The 20,430-nt window shown below is 43.4% G+C and overlaps 1 protein-coding gene and 1 long non-coding RNA gene across 4 annotated transcripts in view; one reads left to right on the top strand and one right to left on the bottom strand.

The window, feature by feature from the left end:
• Positions 1-11,076, top strand: part of LOC144684108 (uncharacterized) — a 39,310-nt gene extending 28,234 nt beyond the window's left edge. For all 3 annotated transcript variants that reach the window (XR_013577403.1, XR_013577409.1, XR_013577398.1), the window contains one exon: positions 10,991-11,076. This is a non-coding gene — a long non-coding RNA (uncharacterized LOC144684108). The remainder of the gene's footprint in view (positions 1-10,990) is intronic.
• LOC144683990 (PGAP2-interacting protein-like) overlaps positions 1-20,430 on the bottom strand; it is a 130,848-nt gene that overhangs the window by 19,211 nt on the left and 91,207 nt on the right. Inside the window, exons 9-12 of the mRNA XM_078547654.1 lie at positions 15,935-16,014; positions 12,673-12,778; positions 8,336-8,471; positions 1,676-1,825 (exon numbers count right to left, since the gene is read on the bottom strand). Of these exons, the coding sequence (XP_078403780.1) occupies positions 1,676-1,825; positions 8,336-8,471; positions 12,673-12,778; positions 15,935-16,014 (472 nt within the window). The remainder of the gene's footprint in view (positions 1-1,675; positions 1,826-8,335; positions 8,472-12,672; positions 12,779-15,934; positions 16,015-20,430) is intronic.

Below are 20,430 nucleotides of genomic sequence, written 5' to 3'. Positions count from 1 at the left end.
AGTAACCTTTTACGTGGCACCTTATCTACTGTCTTTTGGAAATCCAAATACACTACATTTATTGGCTCCCCTTCATCCACCCTGCTTGTTACTTCCATAAGAACTCTAATAAATTTTTCAAACACTATTTCCCTTTCACAAAACCATGTTGACTCTGCCTAATAGTTTTATGATTTTCTAAATGTCCTGCTACTACTGCTTTAATAATGCATTCTTGCATTTTCCCAATGACAGACATTAGACTAACAGGCCTGTAAATCCTTGCTTTCAGTCGTCCTCATTCTTGAACGGAGGTGTTACATTTGCGGTTTTCAAATCCTCTGGGAATCTAGGGAATTTTGGAAGATTACAACCTTTGCATCCACTATCTCTGCAGTCATTTTTTTAAAGACCCTAGAATGCGGCCATCAGGTTCAGGGGACTTGGCAACCTTAAGTACCATTAATTTACCCATCACTTTTGCTCTATTGATAGTGATTGTTTTATATTCCTCACTCCCTTTTGCCTCTTGATTTTCTGCTATTCTTGGGAAACTTTAAGTCCCTGCCTTTTCCATGTTTCCCATTATTAATTTCCCCAGTCTCCCCCTCTAAAGAATCTCTGCTCACTTTAGCTATTCTTTTCCTTTTTATTTATATATATATATTGTCTGTTTTCATATTTCCTGATAGTTTTCTCTCCTACTCCAATTTTTTTTTTAGTCATCCTTTGCTGGTTTCTAAAACTTTCTTAATCTTCTGGCCTACCACTAATTTTCACAGCATTGTATGCCTTTTCTTTCAATTTAATACCACCCTTGTTTAGTTAGCCACAGATGGTGCATCCTTTTGGTAGAGTCTTTCTTCCTGAAGAGAGTTATGAAAGAACTCCTTAAATGTCTGGCACTGTTTCTCTATTTAACCTATTTACCCAGTCCACTTTAGCCAAATCTGTCTTCATGCCCTTGTAATTGCCATTATTTAAGTTTCCAACACTAGTTATGGCCCCAAATTTCTCATGTGAAATTCAGTTATGATCACTCTTGTCTAGAGGATCCTTTACTGTGAGGTCTTTAATTAATCCTGTCTCATTACACATTATCAGGTCCAAAATAGCCTGTTCCCTGCTAGGTTCCAGAACATATTATTGTATGAAACTGTCCTGAATGCACTCTATGAACTCATTCTCCAGGCTGCCTTTGATTTGTCTAATCACTATGAAGATTAAAGTCACCCATGATTATTGCAGTATCCTTCTTGCAAGTCCCCATCATTTCTTGATGCATACTCTGTCCTACCGTGTGCTACAGTTAGGAGGTCTATAAACTATTCCCACCAGTGACTTCCTTCTTTTGCTATTTCTTATCTCCACCCAAACTAATCTTCTGAACCAAGATCATTTCTCACTATTGTACTAATCTCATCCTTTATTACCTCCTTTTCTTTTCTCCTGCATTTCCAAAATGTCAAATAACATTGAATATTCAGGTCCCAGCCTTGGTCACCTTGCAACCACTTCTCTGTAATGGCTATCATATTATATTCATTTATTTCTATTTGCGCTATCTATTCATCCATCTTGTTGCAAATGCTGAAAGCACTTAGTTGAGCCTATAACAATGCACTTATGCAGAAAGATATAAAGTAAGGGAGGGGAACATTTAAATTGTTAAATGAAATAAGAACATTTCACTTACTCCTCGTTGCCAAAATGAGCAACAACTAAGTCCACAAGATTTCCTGAAATGTTGACAGTCATTGAAATGGCAGGAGCAAGCTCTCCTTGTGGGGATGGAAGAAGATGGTGCATGGACCGAACTATAGGATACCTCGACAAAACCATTATCCTAAACACCAGAAATGTGTAAGATTTCAAGTTAAGTAGGCTGTACATTTATTTTGACTAGAACATTGATAACCATAGAATTGTCATTATTTGAACTTAATGCAAATATTGCAATTGCACCATATATGAATCACAACATTGAGCAGTTTCAAGAACAGTAACATCTTTAAAAATAGCAATGAAAAAGAAAGACACATGCTAGAAATTTGAAATAAAACTGAAAATGTTGGAAATGTACAGTAAATCTGTCAAATCTTATTGAACAGTGAAGTAGGCTTGCGGAGCCAAATGGTCTACTTCTGCTCCTATTTCGCATGTTCGTATTGTTACAATCACATGAGGAGTAAAAATTGACTCCCCTAGGTTACCACTCCAGCTCTGGTTGTAGCAGGATTTAGTTGTGAATTTAGTGAGGATGTGTTTTGCCAGTACTACAGGAGTCCCACTATGTATGCTTCCAGAAAATAAACAATGAAGGAAATATATGCCTAACTGTCCTTTGGCAGGTCTCGATGTGGTGATTCCACCTTGTGGCTGTTTTGTTCAGTTGTCTTCCTGGGTATAACTGTACAGAGTGGATTTCCACGTTTTATCCCAAAACATCTTGTTTTGTAGTTGATTCCTCAGGATGGTTCCTGTGCAATATTCATGCACAATATTTCCAAGAGAGAGAGATACACTGCTCTTTGTAGCCTTTCAGTATATCCTTCCGATCTCAGTTCTCTGGTTTGGTAAATGGTTTTTAAAAGGCTTTGCTGGCTGTATATTCCAGAGGAATTTGATTACTTTGTCTGCTGTAGTCATTATGCTGTAGAACATTTGGTTATATTTTTGACATCTCATCAGAAACTTTTGAAGAGTAATAGTGTAAAATTCACCAGGAGATAGGATCTTTTATGCTCCTGGGGTGGGGTGCTTTGATAGTCTGTTCCTTTTCATCCCACTTGGGTGGAATGCAAGTTGTTTATTTTGCTGGCTAGCAGTCCCCCATTGTCTTAATAAGATTACAGTTTATTTGGTTTTTTAAATAACTCCAGCCAAAAGGAGAATTAAAAATTGAAACTTAAAAAAAAAATACTCAACGGTATTGCAGATGATAGTGATCCTTGGCTTGGGAAAATCCTTTATCAGAGCTGGAAAAGAAAGCTAGTGTAATCCACAAAAGATTGCTTAAAGCAGAGGGACAGAGAGAACAGCAGGTAGAGGTCAAAGTTGAAAGATGCTAATTGCTTTGATAAAGAGATAGCCAACAGTGATAGAAAGGTCATCTCAGTAGAGCTGAGAAAAGGTCCTGGAAAGAGAAAAGATGAGTAAACAGCTCAAACATGAAGTGAAAAATGAGGAGTGTGGAGGGAGAAACTGGCAGGAAAATGGGGAACTGGTGGAGCACAGGCAATCCAGAAGTTACGGTTCTCACGCATGTTGTGAAGTTAAAACTTTGATATCACCGAGAGGTTCCCTGTCTAGAAACGGCTTGCTGCAGGACCAAGTAGGTCTGCACCCCAACTAGACAAACTGGGGAGAGGAATCTTCAGGACTAGGCGAATTGGGGAGACGAGGTTTCAGGGATCGAGGAGGAGAAATCAGACGCTTGTGGTCGGAGGTTGGAGGCCTCATGGGGGAGATCAGAATGGTTGATCCAATCCCAGAGAGTTGTAAACAATTTGTTTCTATCTAGTCTGTTCCATTCCTTCACAATTGTAAGCAATTCTGTTAAATCACCCTGTAATCTCCCATAATGAAAACAGCTGCACATTTTCTATGTCTTTCTTTGTATTTGTATTTCTATTTCCTCATACCAGGCAGAATCCTACTGAATTTGTGCAGTTTTACCTGTATTGCCTCAATATCCTTCTGATAGTATAGAATTCAAAATGGCACATAATACTCCAACTATGGTCTTAATAAAATTTTCTATAGATTCACCATTACATTTTGACTTCCCTATACTTCTTGCCATAAAACCCAGCATTCCATCAGCAGTTTTTAATGCCATACCAACATTCGCTCCTGATTTTAATCTCATTAACCTGAACTTTCAAATCCTTCTGTTCCTCCACATCATCCAGCCTTACTTTGTTCGAAGTATAATTGTTACTTTTTTAAAACTACAATGTACAACCACAAATTGGTGGCATGAGACCAGCAAGAGGTTGAGAGACACCAAGAGAAACAGTGTCTTTCCCACAATACAGAACAACAAGACCATTGTATATTGTGCATTTCTAAAGGAGAGGAAAGAGGTAAAAAGGCGTAGTGGGATCTGTGGGAGCGGTGGTTCTGTAGGAATGTTGGGTCCAGAACTTTCTCGAGAATCGGGATTTGAGGGAGGATTTTCATTCTAATCTGGAAGACACATGGATCACCCTCAAGCCTGCTTTGAATTAAGTTGATTCCAGTTACATCTCTCCAGAAAACAAGCCTTTCCTAACTGTGCTCTGAGATATATACTCATTTTATCTGCTCATTCAATTTCTGAAAAATACAGCAAAGAACAAAGCCAGGCACTTTAAATGACTGTGGAGATGAAAGGCTAGAAATACTGTTTCATGAGTGTGAGGGTTGTAATTTGTGAGCTGCCCGCCCCCATTGTGGAGGTTGACACACAAATTTCATGCTGCTTCCTCAATTAAATGATAGGAATGTGCAGCAAAACGAGACCCTTGCTGCTGGCTGCACACTCAACAGCATGCAAGGATAGCACATACTGTATTTCAGCCTCCAGCTCTTAAAGGCAGTTTGTCCCTCTTCAAGGTGCTGGATAACAGAAGTCTTTTATAGGTTGATATGGGTGTAAATTTGAGCAAGGGATGTAGAGGACCAGGCTAGAGAGATGGCTCCCAGGTTCACAGAAATGGCCCTGAAGGCATTAGTAACCAAGATGGATGGAAGAGAGACAATGTTTCCAAGGGGAGGCCAGCAGGCCCTTAAGTCAGACCCTGCTGCAGGAATAGGAGCAGGTGAGGAAGGGTAATGTCTAATGTCTGTAGTCTGACCCTGAGGACCTGGCAGCAGTGCTGAAAGAAGTTTAATGACCTCACAAGCGTGAAAGGTTATCGGGGTTAGGCAGGAATGTGTAGCTAAGGTTAAAATTAGATCAGCCATAATCTTATTGAATGGCGGAGCAGGCTCAAGGGGCTTAGTGGTCTATTCCTGCTCCTAATTCGTATGTTCGTATGTAAAAAAACACAGCACAGTACTTCCACAAATTCAGCCTAAGTATAAGTAAGTCAAAAACACCTTTCCCACAGGTTGTTCCCTGGCTCTTTAGATAACGCGTATGCTGGGCCCCTCTTGTAGCTGAATGCAGGTCCTTTAGTGAATGACAAACAAATGAGCCTGCAAGGCCCAAGTTTGAAAATCAAGCATCAAGTCAACTGGTGGAGCTGATTGGCGTCCTGACAGAACTAGTTCAGAGACTTCTGGTGCACATAGGGGTGGCACGTGGGCTGTGCTGGGGGTGACTTGGGAGCCTTTGGCTTCTGTAGCGCTATCTCCAGCGGCACCACAGATTCAAGTATTGTGCACAAAGTGTGTGTCAGAATCTCTTACTTTCAGAACAGAATACTGGATTATGCTCTTCTATTAAAGGCAGCAGATTGAGGAACAATTTTGAACTGTCTAATGCAGTGGATCTAAAACTGTAGGTCGAGACCCCCATTGAGGTCGTGGAAATAGCGATTGGGATCATGAGCTCCCCCTCCTCTGAGACTGCGCCCTGCAACGGCACCAAAATCCAGGCAGGATTTGACCCTGTCTCTTGGTCTCAGGATATTTTTCTTCTTCTCAAGACCAAAGCCCATATAAAAATTTCGCCTGTAGGCCTGCAGCTACACATCACCTGGAACTCAGGCTGTCAGAGCTGTTGCACCTCCCCACTGGCCGCCACCAGCTGGCTGACATGTGTGTGTCTGTGCATATATGGGGGGTGGGTGGGGATTGCAAATGTGAACATCAATAGTATTCACTGCTTCTGGGCCAAGGTCCATGAACTGGAGTAGTTCGGATGAAGTAAAGGACTGGTGAGTACGTAAAACAATGACATTTTACAAAGTACTTTACACAAGACAGATTTTCATGGGGTAGAATTTTACACCTCGCAGGCGGGTGCGCGCCCGACCTGAATGGATGTGAAATAGTGCGAGCTGACGTCGAGCAAGCGTCCCAACATCATCCTGCATGTGAGCAATCTTCAGCTTCCAACTGCCCTGCGCGCCCGCCAACAGTTAAGCGGGCAATTAAGCCCATTAAGGCGGCAATTGAAAGCAATTTTTCATGGCCTGTCCACTTTTACGATTGGCGGATGGGCCAATAGGCCAGGTGGCCTTTACATTTTTGCTCAAACCTCAATCTAGGGTCTCAAACCTCAATCTAGGGTCTCAAACCTCAATCTAGGGTCTCTAGGAAATCTCCGTGGGGAAATAAAAAGAGATATCCAGGGACTTTTTTTTATGAGGTATGCTTTCAGATGCTTGATTGTGCTGCATGGACATATTTTGCAGCACTTTTGTTGCTTCGTATATGCTGTGAATGTCTGCCTTCAGACAGCTCAGTGGAAGCGCTCACCAGCACCCACGGTGACGTTGACGCCTGCCCTCTTCCCATCCCCACCGGCAGTGCTGAGCCTTTCTCACCGCACGTTTCACACTGGCTGGCCGTTAATTGGCCAGCCAGCGTGAAATCACGGTCAGGAGCTGATCGTGAAAAATTCAGGCCCATATTTTTTATATTGATCTATGATACGCAAACTTTAATAATTATATACTGATTGTGACTATCTTGCTCTATCACTATTGTTTTTGTGGCATTTGGTTAATTTTCACTATTGGAAAATAGTTTGAGAAACACTGGTCTAATGAGCAATGGCTTGGCTGGAAGAATTAAATTTGGAGCTGACCAAGCAGCAGTTTTTTTTTTGATAATCCTGAGGTTTATGGAGCAAATTTTAGGAATGGATAAGCTGGCTTGACGTGGACACAGATATGTACATACTGTAACAGAACATTGTATTCACTGAGGTAGCACCCAAATTCATTCAAAATGTAATATAAGTTAAAAAGTTTCCCTATTTTTGCTGGGGATTATTGTGAATCCTGTTTGTATTATGCAGTAAAGTCTGCTGGATACAATTATAGCTGGGAGAAAAAAATGGCCTAGAATTTGTCATGTTTGTTAGATTTTTATTCTTCACCCTTCAGCTCAAAAATGTTTGCACTGCACATTGCTGCAAGTCAGGGCACAGGAATTTTAGGATATTGATGAATGATGGAGTCAACAATCTATTTCCTTAATCAATTAAATCTAAGGCTAGAGAAAATAACAAAAATAAAATAGAAGGAAATAGGGTGGAGTTGAGTTAAATTAAATATAAAATGAGAAATAAAGAGAGGGAAAAATATTGGTTTAAGAGAGAGGAAGAAGAGGCTGGGTCGTTAAGTATATTCAGGGCTGAGATAGACAGATGTTTAATCAGTAAGGGAATCAAGGGTTATGTGGAAAAGGCAGGAAAGTGGAGTTGAGGATTATCAGATCAGCCATGATTTCACTGAATGGCGGAGCAGACTCAATGGGCCAAATGGCCTACTTCTGCTCCTATATTTTATGGCCTTATAACAAGGGACAAAAAGGAAAAGAAAAAAATTTAAATGTTGTATTTTTTTTAAATATTGTATTTTAAAAACCTTGGGGAACAATTTACTACCTGCTGGAATAAGATTCCAAAGTTTCAATTATTGTTCTCTTTCTGGGCCTCAGAGGTTGAGTAGAATAACAGGAACATAAATCTTGTCTTTAAAGGGTTCTTACATCATTAAATACCAGCCCTAACATTCTGTGTTAAGTTTAATTTGGTTTAAGAGTGCAAATGTAGCGATTCTTGAAACTCTTGTTGATGTTGACGGCAAGATCCCATTTTTGCAAGGCTCTAAGTGTCTAGCAATTTGTGCTGACATGCAATTCATGGCACATTCCTCCTTCATCCCAAATTGCTAGGTCTTTTTTTACACACTGCTAATTGCAAGCGGATTTAACTTGCCATTATTTTCCCAGCAAATACTGGGCCAATGAGTGTAATTGCCTTTAATCATCACAGAGCAAGTGGTCAACACTATTCCACTCAGTTTAGAGTTGAAGCAACATTTACAGCAGATTAGGGCACACCTCACCAGCCACCCAATATGACCGTTCACAGCTAAAGTGAAAATATTGCATCATCTACTAAATTTAACAGAAATGTACCTTTTGCCTACCAAAATAAGCACTGTTTAAATCTGATGGTAATGGTTATTGGTGATAATAAAAGTAAGGGAAAATTCAAAAGTAATTGAAACTGTTAACAAATCAAAACCTGAAAAAGAAGTAATAACTAAAATACCACAACTAGTAATACTGGAAGAAAGTCTATCCATTGTAACTGAAGCTTGGGATGACTCAATCATTTAATTTAAGCACGAGATTTTAAATTGAGATGCTAACTATCAAATTTTGTATAGAGCTGTCATCAAAGACTTACCCCCAGGTGTGATCTTTCGTGCTTGGTCCAAAATCCATGTAAAAACCCAGTTTCTCTCCCAGCCACATGGTGAGATCGTTATTTCCCAGAAATGGCTTGGAGGCATCACTTTCCAAAATGGTGATTAAATCAGCACCTATCAATAGCAGAATGCAATCAGTAAAGTCAGGGGCTCAACTGTTCACAAATGAAAAATGGCACAACCTTTTAGACAAAAGCTACTAAAATCTTCCTTAATTGACTTTAAGGCAACCAATTTTTCAATCAAATTTGATTTTATTAAAAGCCCAAATGCCTAGCCTATAGCCAGAATTTTCCAACCCCATTGGTGTCGTGCATCATGACAGGCGGGGGGACAAAATGGCGAGAAGGCCAAAAATCAGTTTCACACCATCGTGAAACCAGTTTGTGATTGTCTGCTCACCTGTCAATGGCAGGCCATGTTTCCCACCGCCGCACGTCGGGAACCTAATTTCAATACTTTAGCATCTCATAATATGTCCTGCTCACCGGAATCATCCCCCCTCCACACTGGATCATCCACTGTTTCACAACTGCACAAAAGCGACGTGCACCTGGTGACCTGCATTTCGCTCAGTACCTTGAAGTTTGTTTGCCTACCTTGCTTCAGGCAACACTCGCAGTCATCAGCACCAGGCTTCGCAGGCAGCACCAAATCGCTTTTAGGGGGACTCACAGACAGGTCTTTCCACCTACCAGACCAGCCATAAGGCAGGGGTGGCTTTTCAATGGCTGCAGGGGCTTGCTTGGAGAAAGGGGGGGAAAGTGGCCTTAGGCAAGGGAAGAGACTGCAGGGCAAGGGCTGTACTGAGGAAGGGAGGCATCCCAGTGTGTGTGTGAGGGCACATGTTGATCTGTGAAAGTGGCCTCAAGATGATGAGGGCTGAGAAGCCAGTCTCCAGAAGAGATGAGTTCACATGGAGATGTGAAGGTGTGTGAGAGAGTGAGTGGTAATGTCCCTTGAGCTGGCAGTGAGTGAGATGCCAGTGAATGTGTAATGGCCTTGTGAGTGTGAGTTTAGAGTGATAAGATGTTTGCCTTACCCTGGCAGCACAGATGAGATCATTCATCCGTTTTCTGCACTGGATGGCTGACCTCTGTGCAGCACTGGCGCTGACCACCTCTGCCATCGCCTCCCAAGCGGAGCGGTGAGACTGATGGGCCTCCTGCGGCCAGGGCGGGGGTAGTGGACATCGTGATGGCCTCCAAGGCATCCAGAAAGCATCCCAGGGATGCATCACTGAATCAGGGGGGCTGCATTCTTCTTGGCTTTTGGGGCCATGTCTTCACCAGAGTGTGCAAGCATTGAGAAGTGTGCGTGCAGCTGCGTCTAAATATGGCACCCTGCATGAGGAAGCGGTGAGGTAACGGCGTGGCAGGCAAATCAAGGCCACCCGCCAATGAGAAGGCATGTTTCCTGTGGTTGCGTTATTAATGAGGCGGGAATGGGACAATACGGTGCAAAAAGCTACCATTGCGGTCAGCGGGTAAAACGTCCTTTTCCCACCCGCTACTGCACTTAGTGTAAATCTGGGACAATTCCACCTTATGTAACTCGTCAAGTGTCAATATCACATGTTAACACCATTTAAAGGTAACCTCTTAAAACACTGCAGGCAGCTGTTGCTGATTATGATTGATAGTGACAGACAGCATTCAATGATCTCACAAGTCAAGCCTCCTAACTCATTGGACGGAATTTAATGCTGCTGCACTCCACGCCCCCCCCACCCCGCCGCCCCAAACGGCGCCCTTCCCCCAGGTGGGTGGGAAGGTGCACCGTCGAGAGCGTGTAGCCTTCTCGACACCCCAATTAAGTCCAGGGCAGGGAAGGTCAAGGTCGGCCTTCCCTCCCTTAGGCCAAGTAAGACCCTAAAGTGTCCAATTAAGGGTCAGAAAGGCCTTCTCCTGCCATGACTGGAATTCTGCCAGCTCAAGCAGGGGGAAAGAGGCCTGTTCAGGCACTCTGTGCTCTATGGCAAGGACTGCTCCTGCTGGAAGAGCACCCCCCCAGCCCTGCTCTCCACTCCGACCCCCAACCCCCTCAATGGGCATTGACTAACTGGCCCTGCCACATATCTGTTCCTCAGGGTCTCCATGCCTGCTCCTCGTCCTGGACCTCCTGCAGTGCTAGCAGCGGCCACTGCTCCTGATGGTGCTGCTGCGTTTGAACAGCTGCCAGCATCTGATTGGCTGACAACTCTTTGAGGCGGGATCCTCATCTTGAAGGCCCCAGGAATCCTGATGCCAGGCAGGTAAGTGCCTGATTAAACTTTATTCCCACCGGGGCTTCCAGAAATGGCCAAGGTGGGGTTGCCGCTGGCTCTTTGGCTGGTGGACAGTGCCACTGCTGCAGCTGTTAAATTCAGCCCATTATCCCTCATCACTCTCTGCTGAGCTCTGCACTGCCTGTAGTCCAGTAATCAAAACCCTTTCCTCTTCCATTCCCATCACTCTCCTCCAATTCCTGCACCACACACCATATCCTTCTATTACAGCACTCTGCTACTACTACTGTACTGACTCTCCTCATATTTCTGTCATCTTTCACATACCAGCACACTATTCTACCCTGATGCACATCCTAAAACATCTGACTACTCTAACAGTGACACATTGCCTGCTTTTTTGCAGGATAACAATAACGGAACAGGAGGCTGCAAGAGGAGGGACACAGTTCATGTATGTGCTGCCCCCACTAGAGGAACAAATTATGGACATGGGTGGGGGAAAATTAGGAATATGACGTCTGGAGAGGCTGGAGTGAAGTCTATTGGGTTACCTCTATACAGGTTTGATACATAGCCTAACTTGATTTAGTTGATCTCAAGTCGAGTGGCAATAAGGACGGAGCATGAAATTGCATAGCAACAAGCTGCTCAACCAAATAAGTCTATGTAGCATTTATGCTCCACTCAAGCTGCCTCCCATCTTTCCCAACTAATTCTATCAGTTTAATCCTTCATTCCCTTCTTCCTCATATCTTTATCTTGGTTCCTCTTAAATGCTTCTATACAATTCAATTCAACTATTCCCTTTGGTAGCGAGTTCCACGTTCTCACCAGTCTCGGAGTAAAGAAGTTTCTTCTGAATTCCCTGTTTGATTTTTTTGGTGACTGTTTTATATTGATGAGTTCCATTTTGCTCTTTCCCAAAAGTGGAAGCACTTGTGATGACTCTATCAAAAACTGTCATAACTTTAAAGTCTTCTATTAGGTCATACCACAACCTTTTTCCAAGAGTAAAGAGACCCAGCCTGTTCATCCTTTTCTGGTTGGTATAACCTCAAATTTCTGGCGTGTCATCTTTATACATCTTTTCTGCACCCTCTCAAGTGCCTCTACATCCATTTTATAATATGGTGACCAGAACTGTACACAGTATTCCAAGTGTGGTCTAACTAAGGTTCAGTACAAGAACATAAGAAATATGAAGAGTAGACCATTCAGTCAGATCATGGCTGATCTTTTACCTCCACTCAATTTTCTTGCCCACTCCCAAATCCTTTAATTCCCTGAGAGATCAAAAGATTATCAGTCTTCCAGTCTTAAGTTTAGCATAACTTATCTAGTTTTAGTCAGTCCCTCTAGAAATAAACCCTAGTGCTTGGTTTACTTTTTTTATGGTCTTGTTACTACTTTTAATGATTTGTGTACCTGGACTCCCAGATCCCTTGGTTCCTTCATCTCTTTTGCATTCTTATTTTCCAAGTAATATGTAAGTTCCTAATTTTTCTTATGAAAATATAATATCTCATACTTACCTATGTTGAAAATCATTTATCAATTATATGCACAGTCTGCAAGTTTAGTAATTTATTTTTGTAATTTGTTGCAGTCCTTCTCAGTATTGACCCCAGCCACCAGTTTGGTGTCATCTGCAAATTTAGAAAGTGTTTTTTTGATTTAGAAGTATAAATTGTTAATATAAATTGGTCTTAGTGCTCCTGGCTAGGAAAGGGAGGTCAGGATTCAATGAGATCCGCGGAGGTTGGGCTGGGAGGGAATTCCAAAAGTTGGGTAGTTAAGCCAACACGTTCCTGCCTCTGAGCAATCTTGCCAGAAGCAAGTGAGCAATGGAACCGGCTATCTGCCCAGCACTCGGTGGGGTAACAAATTAGTGGCAATTAACTAGCCACTTGGCATCAGACTGGGGACACTATCGGGATCTTATCTGCTGCAGGCAAAGCCTGGAAGGCCCATGGAGGCAGCCTTCCGGTCCATTTTGGTCCCAACCTCAAAAAATCTTCAGAGTTGGTAAGATTCCCCCTGGTGTATCTATGTTTGTGTGATTTGCATCTGAAACAAAACACATACCTGTCTGTTCAATAAGCTCGGCAGATCCTTCTAAACTTGGCCAACCTTGATTGTCATATCCGAATCTGTACGACCATATCATAGCGGAAATGTCTTTCTTTGCAGACTGGTTAAACAAGGTAGAAGCAACGGGGAAGAAAATTAATAAAATACATGGAAATACCATAGATCACGGCATTTAAGTCAACATTTGATGCTTCAAGATATTCTTCCAAAAATAGAGGTCGACTCATACGCCGAGTCGAAAACGTGAACCTCTGGTGTTGGTGTTGGTGGTCCCCATTTTGAAATGTAAATCAATGTATTACCTTTTATTTAATGAAATAATTCTACAAGGGTAGTTTGAACCACAACCATAATGTTTTAAAAACCGTCGAATTCTTGTCTTCGGTTCATTGAATGCTTCCTAAATTACTTTGACTATGGCATCACCATAACAGTCCTACTCTGGGTCAGATGTGGCACTTCTGGTTTCATAATCATCCCTCACAAATCATCTTCATCTTTATCCACTGAATTGGATATTCCGCATTTTTTGAAAGATCTAAATGTTTGGTTGCTGGACATTCATCGAAATTCATGGATGTTTCAGTGTGCCAGTGTGACATGATGGATACTCATGTTTTTCCTGCTGTCTGATGATTAATTGCTGAAAACTGGTAATTTTGACATCAAACTCTTTTGGTAGTCTCTGAGCTATCTTGGTCTTCTGCCACAATACCAGACCTTTTTGTTCCATAGTGAGGCTACACTAACTATCTGTTGCTCTGAAATATTTGCAGGACTCAGGGTTTGATTTGTCCGACTTAAGTACGCATATACGCATTACATTGCTAGTGACAATCTCGCCATTCTGACAATTCTCGAAGACATATTCCGATACATGCTTCTCAAGATCAGGCCAGTGACTGGTCCCTGTTCTGATGGCACATTTGGTCTTGAGCATCTTCTTCAGAGCAATTTTTTTTCTTATTCCAGTCTTGCACCAGTTTTTCACTAACACCGAATTCCCTTGCTGCAACACAGTTTTTTGACAAGTTAGCAAATGTTACGACTTTTAACTTGAAACCAGCTTTGTACTTCATTCTTTTTGCACAAGAACCCATTTTTGTTCGGCAGTCGCCATGCGCAGTTTTCAGGGCGGTGGGAGAAGACCCTCCTTAACTGGCCCCCTGGCCCATTGGAGGCCCCCACCCACGTTGTAACCCTGCCCAGGTTTCCCTCCCCCCATTCAATTCATATACCTGTTTGAACAATAAGTGAAGCTAGCAGTGGCAACAGAAGTGGTATTCTCCACGAACAAGCCAAAAATATGTTCTGCCCATCTCACAAACGAGTAATGTGGTATATGAATTTCAATGCCAGTGTGATGCTAGGTATGTAGGCCGTATGTCCCAACAACTGGCGGATTGTATCAAACAGCACATCCCTTTGGCTGTTTGCAAATGGCAAAGTACAGACCGTAACCAACCAGCCTGTGCTTGCAAAATTCAAAACTGTCCAACATTAAATTTGTTTCCGTGATTGGACAACATTTGCTAAACAATCCTGATTGTTCTAATTACATTATATTGAAAACCAATTTAAGATTATCAGTCGTGTTTGCAGTGCGGCTCACTTAGGCATGCTAGAAGCTACATATATTCACAAACAGGGTCCTGTCCTTTACAGACAGATGTCCACGCATTGCAACTTTTTCAGCTAAACAAAAGCTTGGGAGATAGCCATTCCCTGGTTCATTCCCCATGGCAATGCCTCGACCTGCCTGGTTTAAATTTGAACAAAAGCTTCGCAGTTAACTGTTCCCTGGTGCATGGCAACCCCTCTACCAATCAAAGCCCACTTGCCAACAGCTCTCTTTTCTCATGCAACATTATTGTTCCCTTTACTATTGGTATTCTTACAAATTGTCCTGATGAGTGCAAGACGAAAAGCTTTGACAGCATGTCTCTTATTTTCAATAATACTCAAGTTCTGTACTACCAAACAACAATGGAATTTTTTTCTCACATGGATTGGCTAAGGCGGATAGTACTGATGCATTTATGGGAAGGTTTGATAAGTTTATATGAGGTCTTGTGGCGTAGTGGTAGCATCCCTACCTCAGCCAGAAGCTCTGGGTTCGAGTCCCACTCTGGGACATGATGGCTACAAAAGCTGGGTTCATAATGTGGTCAAACAGGTTGTCACGACTCACTGGGGATAGTGCACTGTAGTATCAAGCCCCACTGCTCCCTGAGCTCTGACAAATGTGAGAAGTTTGATTAGACCACCAGATTGCCCCATTTCTACCTAATTGTTTAATTTAGGTTAAAAGAATATGAGCACCATGTTTGTAAACTTAACAAGTAAATAACTGTTTATTAAACAAATTGTCTGTAACCAGTGGCAAAATAAAGAAATATGAACTGCTAACTTTTAACTCTATAACTTAAACTCTACCCCTTCATAAACCACTATACACAAAGATATACACACACACACTCTCACACAAGACACACAAAATATGGATTTTAAGAGTGGGATAAAACAGTTCAAAAGCACCAATCCGGAGTTCAGGATTAGATGAGTTGACTTTGATTGCTTTTGTCCAAATTCCTTGCAGGTTGTTGTGGCTGACACGAGGTGGTCTCCCAGCACTTGCAGTCTGTGGTTCTCTGGTTGAAACTTGCTTTTAATGTCTCTGTTGGTGATTTTTTGCCTTTTCCTCCTGACAGGGGTTTCTCAAAGAAAGTAGGATACAGCGACGTGGGAAATAGCCAGCTAGCTACTATGTCAGGATTACTGGAGTCTTACAAGGTTGATTATCAACCTGCAAATCCTTGATATAAGAGTGGGGAAGTCTCCTGGTCAGCCTGAACTGTGGGGTAGCTGCAGCGTAACAGCCTCCCCACATTAAAAGGCTCCACACACAGGTTCTTGCCATGGGATATATTCCATGGCAAACATCCTACTCACTTTCAGGGACTATCATAAATTTATGAGGGAGGAGGGAATTGAAGGTTATGCTGATAAAGTTAGATGAAGAAGAATGGTAGGAGGTGTTAGTGGAGCACAAATGCCAGCATGGACTGGCTGGGCTGAATGGCCTGTTTCTGTGCTGTAAAACTTATGTAATTCTATCAAGTCTATAACATAAATGAGGTAATTTCCATAAGCAGTTTTGTTTCTCTATATCACTTGCCTGTTCTTGTAAAAGTTCCGAAGTGATATTTGGAACATTTTTAAACTTTAGGAGGAATAAACAGACTAGGATACTCACCAGGTTAAGTAACTTCTTCTGATACAACATAAATCGATGTCCTAATCCTAACAGGCCCAATCCGACAAATAGCCAAAGCACTAAAGAAGAATAGTGTACAATTTGAAAGAAAAAAAGTTTCAGATTAAAAATGCAAGCTTTCATTTGAACAATTATTAACATAAAGCAAAATACTGTTATATAACGGATTTCTGGAAACACAGCAAAATTATATAATTTTATGATGCATCAATTTTCCAACCTTATCCAGGGATAGATGGTATTTATCCCAGAGTGTTGGAAGAGAATAAAGAAAAGATTTGTAAATCACTGACAATTATTATGAGGGAAACATAGTTCACTGGGAGGTACTAAAAGATTGTTCAAAAACAATGACAAAACCGGCACGGGCAACTATAATAAAAGCAAAACACTGCTGATGCTGCAAATCTGAAATAAAAACAGAAAATTCTGGAAATACTCAGGTTTGGCAGCATCTGTGGAGAGAGAAACAGAGTTACATACGAACAAGGAGCAACAGTAGGCCATTCAGCCCCTTGAGCCTGCTCCACCATTTAACAAGATCATGGCTGATCAAATCTGTATCCTGTCTACCCTCGATAACCTATCACCCCCTTTGCTTACCAAGAATCTATCCACCTCTACCTTAAAAATATTCAAAGGCTCTGCTTCCACCACCTTTTCAGGAAGAGAGTTCCAAAGACTCTCAGCCCTCTGAGTGAAAAAATTTCACCTCATCTCTGTTTTAAATGGGTGACCCCTTATCTTTAAACAGTGACCCCTAGTTCTAGGTTCTCCCACAAGAGGGAACATCCTCTCCACATCCATCAGGATCTTAAGTGTTTCAAGTCCGTATAACTCTTCTTCAGAGCTGAAGAGAGGTAGAAATGTGATGGATTTTATGTTGTGAAGAATCACAGAATTGTTGCAGTACTGAAGGAGGCCATTCAGCCCATCATGTCTGCACCGGCTCTCTAAATGAGCATTACGACTTAGTGCCATTCTCCTGCCTTTTCTCTGTACCCTTGCACATTGTTTCTATTCCAATAATCATCTCAGGGCCTCTTGAATGCCTCGATTAAACCTGCCTCCACCACACTTCCAGGCAGTGCATTCCAGACTTGAACCACTCACGGTGTGAAAAACCTTTTTCTCACATCACATTTGCTTATTTTGCAAATCACTTCAAATCTGTGCCCTCTCGTTCTCGATCCTTTTACAAGCTGGAACAGTTTTTCCCTATCTACTCTATCTAACCACATCATGATTTTGAACACCTCTGTTATGGCACAGCCGATGGTAAATGCTGAGCTGTTCAAAACCCAAAGGGAAACTTAAAACAATTGCCACAACTGATTTGTAATTTGTATAAATTTTGAGATGCATGCCTTGAATTCAGTAGTAATAAGATCACCAAGTCTTATGGGTTTCTTACAAAACTAAATTAAACCTTTATTAATAGAAGAAATTATTTTAAATACATGCATAGATCTACAAATTATTACTATGTTAACTTCTAAATCCCCTAGTTAATCTAACTCCCAGTTACACTTTCGTTATGGCAACAGTAAGACACATAGGGAGAATATTCCCCATGTCGGGTGGGTCGTGCGGGAGCGGGTGCGGACCCGATTGCTGCCCGTGTTCAGGTCCACGCTGCCTTTTCACGTGGGTGGGCCAATTAAGGCTTGCCCAGCATATTTCTAGACTCCTGAGAATAGTGGGAGTGGGCGGGTGGCGGCGAGTGCGCACAGACCACCGGGTCCAATAGCGACCCGGCAGCCTGTTTAAATGAAAGCCTGGCAGCCTTTGCAAGGCTGCCCACAATGGCTGGGAGAAAGCACATTAGAGGGGCAATGTGCCTGATGCAAGTCCGGAGGGTAGGCCATCAGGGCAGGCCAGGCCGGAGGGCCGGCCAGTGGGGCAGTGTGCCCCTCGTTTTTCTGACGAATGCCTAGCTGTCCTTCTGGAGGAGGTGGCAGCACAGCGGGAGGTCCTTCTTCCGAGGGATGGGAGGCAGAGGCCTCCTCACCTGATCAAGCATGCACGGGGGGAGGTGGCCGAGAGTGTTAGCTCCCATGATGTGGTGCGGTGCACATGGCTTCAATGTCGCAAAAGATTCAGAAATCTCCTGCACTCGGGAAGGGTGAATATCATGTTGCCTCAAGTCACTTAATGCAGCTATCACCCTTTCCCCCACTCCTAGAAACTCTGAGTACAGTAACGGCATTGAATCCCTCCCGGCATGTATCCCTCACTGGGTGTGCCGGCAGATATTGCCCATGCCCAGTTCACCCTGAGAGGGTTGAGCTAGGATGTGTTCTGCATCTGCAGCATGTGTGACACTGACACCCAGAGTATAGAGTGGGGTTGAAAGTCAAGTGGCTGCACCTAGGCAGAATGCTGGAACTACGAAGCATGTCAAAGTCAGGGTGCTAACACGCTGGGAAGGAAGCTTCCAGTTGGCGGGGCACCAATCCATCTACTGGTCTTTGCGCTCCACGTGCTTGTGCCTCCATGCTTATCAAAGTGACACCTTGTGGTCCCTCATGTGAAGGAGGCAGCATTTGGGCAAAGGGGGGTGAGGGGGTGCGGTCAGCCCTGGCTTGTTTGGGTGAGTGTGCAGCAGCTGCAGGGTGACAAAGAGCTGGAGTCCTGCAATGTCCCACTTCGGTTGGGTTGGCAGGGATGCGAGGGGAATTCAGGTGCAAGCTGAACTAATCAATTCTCATCTCTCCTTTTCGGGAGAAGACTGCGCACAATGCCTCTAAACGAATGCAGACTGGCAGAGGGCAGGCTCAGTTGGCCATCCTAGTGGCTTATGAGCTGCAGGCCATAGATCTGGGGAGGCGGCCATGCCCCCAGGTCCACCGGTGGCAGTGAGGCTGGGGTGCCACGGGGAGGTATGTTTGGCGAGCACTTAGGTCACCGTGTGTGTCACCATGAAGCCATGGCACTGCTGAATGCTCAGTGATTAAAGTTAGCAACATGGGTTTACCATTGATTATGGAAGGATGAGCACATAATGATCCGGGGGAGCGACATGCAAGTTGACATTGTCTGCACTGTAACTAATCTAATCAAATCCTGGGAGTGTCTGAGGATATAAGTATCATGGGAGCTGCCAGAGTACCTTGCACAGTCTTGTAGAATTTGCATCTTGTGGTCACAAATTATATGGATGTTCATGGAGTGGAATCCCTTCCTGTTGACAGAGGTACCCGGCTGACCCACTGGCACCTTGATGGCTACATGTGTGCAGCCGATTGCACCTTGGATGCGGGGGACCCCAGCAATCGCTACAAAGCTCTCGGCTCGCTCAGCCTGGCTGGCCTTGTCCGTATGGAAATAAATAAATGTCATTACCCACTTGAACAGAGGTTCTGTCACCAGCTTGACACAGCTGTGGACAGCTGGTTAGGACGCTCCATACAGATCCCCCACTGACCCCTGGAAAGAGCAGGAGGCATAGAAGTTGAGGGCCACTGTGAGGTTCAGAGCCACTGGCATGGGGTATCCACCCATACAGTCAGAGCTGATATCAGGCCCAATCATATGACAAATGGGGGTCACTGTCTCCTTCGGCATTGCATCTCGGACATATCAAGGTCACTGCATCGCTGCCTGTAAACCCTGGCAGCAGGACCATGGCATCTTCTGTGGCCCCTTCTTTGGACTTACTTCTGGCCCTGCACCTCTTGTGCCTGTGCCTCTCTTCCCACAGGTCGCTCCCCTGGAAGCTGCAGAGGGATACCTGGCTTCCTCTCCCTTCTGCACCTCCCCTCCGCAGAGGAGGTGCCTCCAGCGGAGAGCACACTCCCCATTACCAGAGTTACAGAAGGCTGTCTGGTACCTGGAAGGATCCACACGGTCAAAATTCTCCGGGGGCCTTAGAGACACCAATGAGTCCTGAAATGAAGCCTGAAAATGCTAAGAATGAAGCTCAGAACAAACATGAAGCTATCAAGTTCGAATAAGCAATCAGCAGCAAACTATCTTCTCAGCTCCTCACTATTCACAACGGCAATGCTGCTGACCCTTTTATCCCACCCTTGGATGAGGTTTTGCAAAAAGTGGGCAGCCTGCCTGCCCATTTTGCCCATGCAATGAGCGCGAAATCGCATGGACAATGTAAAATTGGGATCAATTAGCTTTTTAATGGCCTTTTAAGTGGCCCTTTAATTTTTGATGGGCGTGGCTCCGACACCCACGCACACCCACCGACTGAAGATTGCGTGCGTGTTGGATGATGTCAAGATGCTCGCCCGACCTCATCTCACGTGATTTTATGCCAAATTGGGTTGGGCGTGCGACTGCCTGTGAGGTATAAAATTCTGCTCTATAAAATGAATTGTACAAGCTATGTGAATCGACACAATAATAACTTATATTCATATAGCACTCTAACCTAACTATCCCAAGGCACTTCACAGGAACATTATGAAACAAAGTACAACACAGAGTCACATTAGGAGATATTAGGTCAGGTGACTTTT

This window comes from Cetorhinus maximus, chromosome 1, assembly GCF_964194155.1.
Source record: "Cetorhinus maximus chromosome 1, sCetMax3.hap1.1, whole genome shotgun sequence".
Lineage (NCBI taxonomy): Eukaryota > Metazoa > Chordata > Chondrichthyes > Lamniformes > Cetorhinidae > Cetorhinus > Cetorhinus maximus.
Note: the sequence above shows the minus strand (reverse complement) of the source record. Positions and strands in the feature narration are given on the sequence as shown.